We start from the raw sequence: 1,304 nt of genomic DNA, 5'->3' as shown, positions 1-1,304 counted from the left end.
TGAACCAGGTTCTGTGAAGGTGTGATGGAGTTGTAAGAGCTTGGAGGCACAGTGTGTGGAAGTACTACAAGGGAAAGCAATGGGCAGTTGACAGTGTAGAGGTCGTGAGGGTTATTCATTAGTGCTATGGGGTGCAGTGAGAGGGTTTTAGGGAGGCACCCACCTCTGGTCCCGGTTCCGCGGATGCGAGGGGGCTCGCAGCTGAGGTTCCCGGTGCTGCTACTGTTGAGGAGGGGTACACCCGGGCGGCACAGGGAGGAACCCGGCCCGGTTCCGGGTCCCTGCATACTGCGGTTCAGCTTGAGCAGCTCCATGGTCCCCGTGAAGTCCCACTCAGCTCCGCCAAGTGGGCTACAACCCCCGTTGCACCTGGCCCTGAAGCGCTGGTGGCTCAGGCTCCCGCCCACTACATCGCCCGCCCCTCTTGGTTCCCGCCCCCTGCCCTGTCTCCAAACCCTCCACTTTTCACCAGCCTTGCCTTGACTCCAGCCGTCCCAGGCTCTGTCTGGGCGGCTTTTGTCCCACCAGGTGACACTTGGCGCACCGCCCCCTCTCCAGAGTTCCACGCGCGCTCCTGGGTGACTGCTCTCCAGGCTCGCCCCCGCGCTAGGTTCTCCACTCTTCTCTTAGATATGTCTTTCCTGCCCACCTCTCATACCACTGCCTCTAGTTCTGGAAATTCGAGTGTGTGTGTGTGTGTGTGTGTGTGTGTGTGTGTGTGTGTGTGTGTACACGGGCGCCTGCGCGCGTCTGCGGAGGGGACTGCACGACGGGAGGAGTGAGTAGCTACTGCTGTGGGGCCCAACATCTTTCTTTGGTGGTTCAGAAAATGTGGAAGTGGCGGTGGTGATACTGTTTCTGCCCCAAGATCCCACACTACAGAGCAGGTGCATTAGCCCGCCTGGAGCCGCAGTTACCGTGCTCTGCCGCAGTGGCCGCAGTAATCACCACAGATCACTCACTACCTTAGCTCTCTCTGCAGCTTTTGTGAGGGCTGGGGTAGCCTCAGCTTCTGACTCAGACCACCCCATCTTCTATCTGAAATCCAAATCTAAGCTTCTGCTCCAGGGCTTCCAGAAGGGTCGGAAGAGCCGCAGTTGCTCACAACGGAGACTACACAGTAAAAGCCTGCCTCGAGTTAGAGTTGACTAGGACAGTGGAGGCGTCTGGGAATGGATGTGAGAACCGCACTAGCACTAAATGAACTAAATTGAGGTGTAGTGGGGTTCTAGTCCTGGTCCTGACCCAGATGAATGATGGCGAGCAGGCAGCTTGGTCACTAGGCAGCGTCCATCTGCACCCGA

General features: G+C 58.1%; 1 protein-coding gene across 1 annotated transcript in view; it reads right to left on the bottom strand.

The window, feature by feature from the left end:
* The window catches only part of Cckbr (cholecystokinin B receptor), a 10,802-nt gene extending 10,104 nt beyond the window's left edge, over positions 1 to 698 (bottom strand). The window contains exon 1 of the mRNA XM_005370207.3: positions 164 to 698. Within this exon, the coding sequence (XP_005370264.1) occupies positions 164 to 314 (151 nt within the window). The 5' untranslated portion in view covers positions 315 to 698. The remainder of the gene's footprint in view (positions 1 to 163) is intronic.
* Between the last annotated feature and the right edge of the window lie 606 nt (positions 699 to 1,304).

The sequence above is a fragment of the Microtus ochrogaster genome, unplaced genomic scaffold, assembly GCF_000317375.1.
Source record: "Microtus ochrogaster isolate Prairie Vole_2 unplaced genomic scaffold, MicOch1.0 UNK73, whole genome shotgun sequence".
NCBI lineage: Eukaryota > Metazoa > Chordata > Mammalia > Rodentia > Cricetidae > Microtus > Microtus ochrogaster.
Note: the sequence above shows the minus strand (reverse complement) of the source record. Positions and strands in the feature narration are given on the sequence as shown.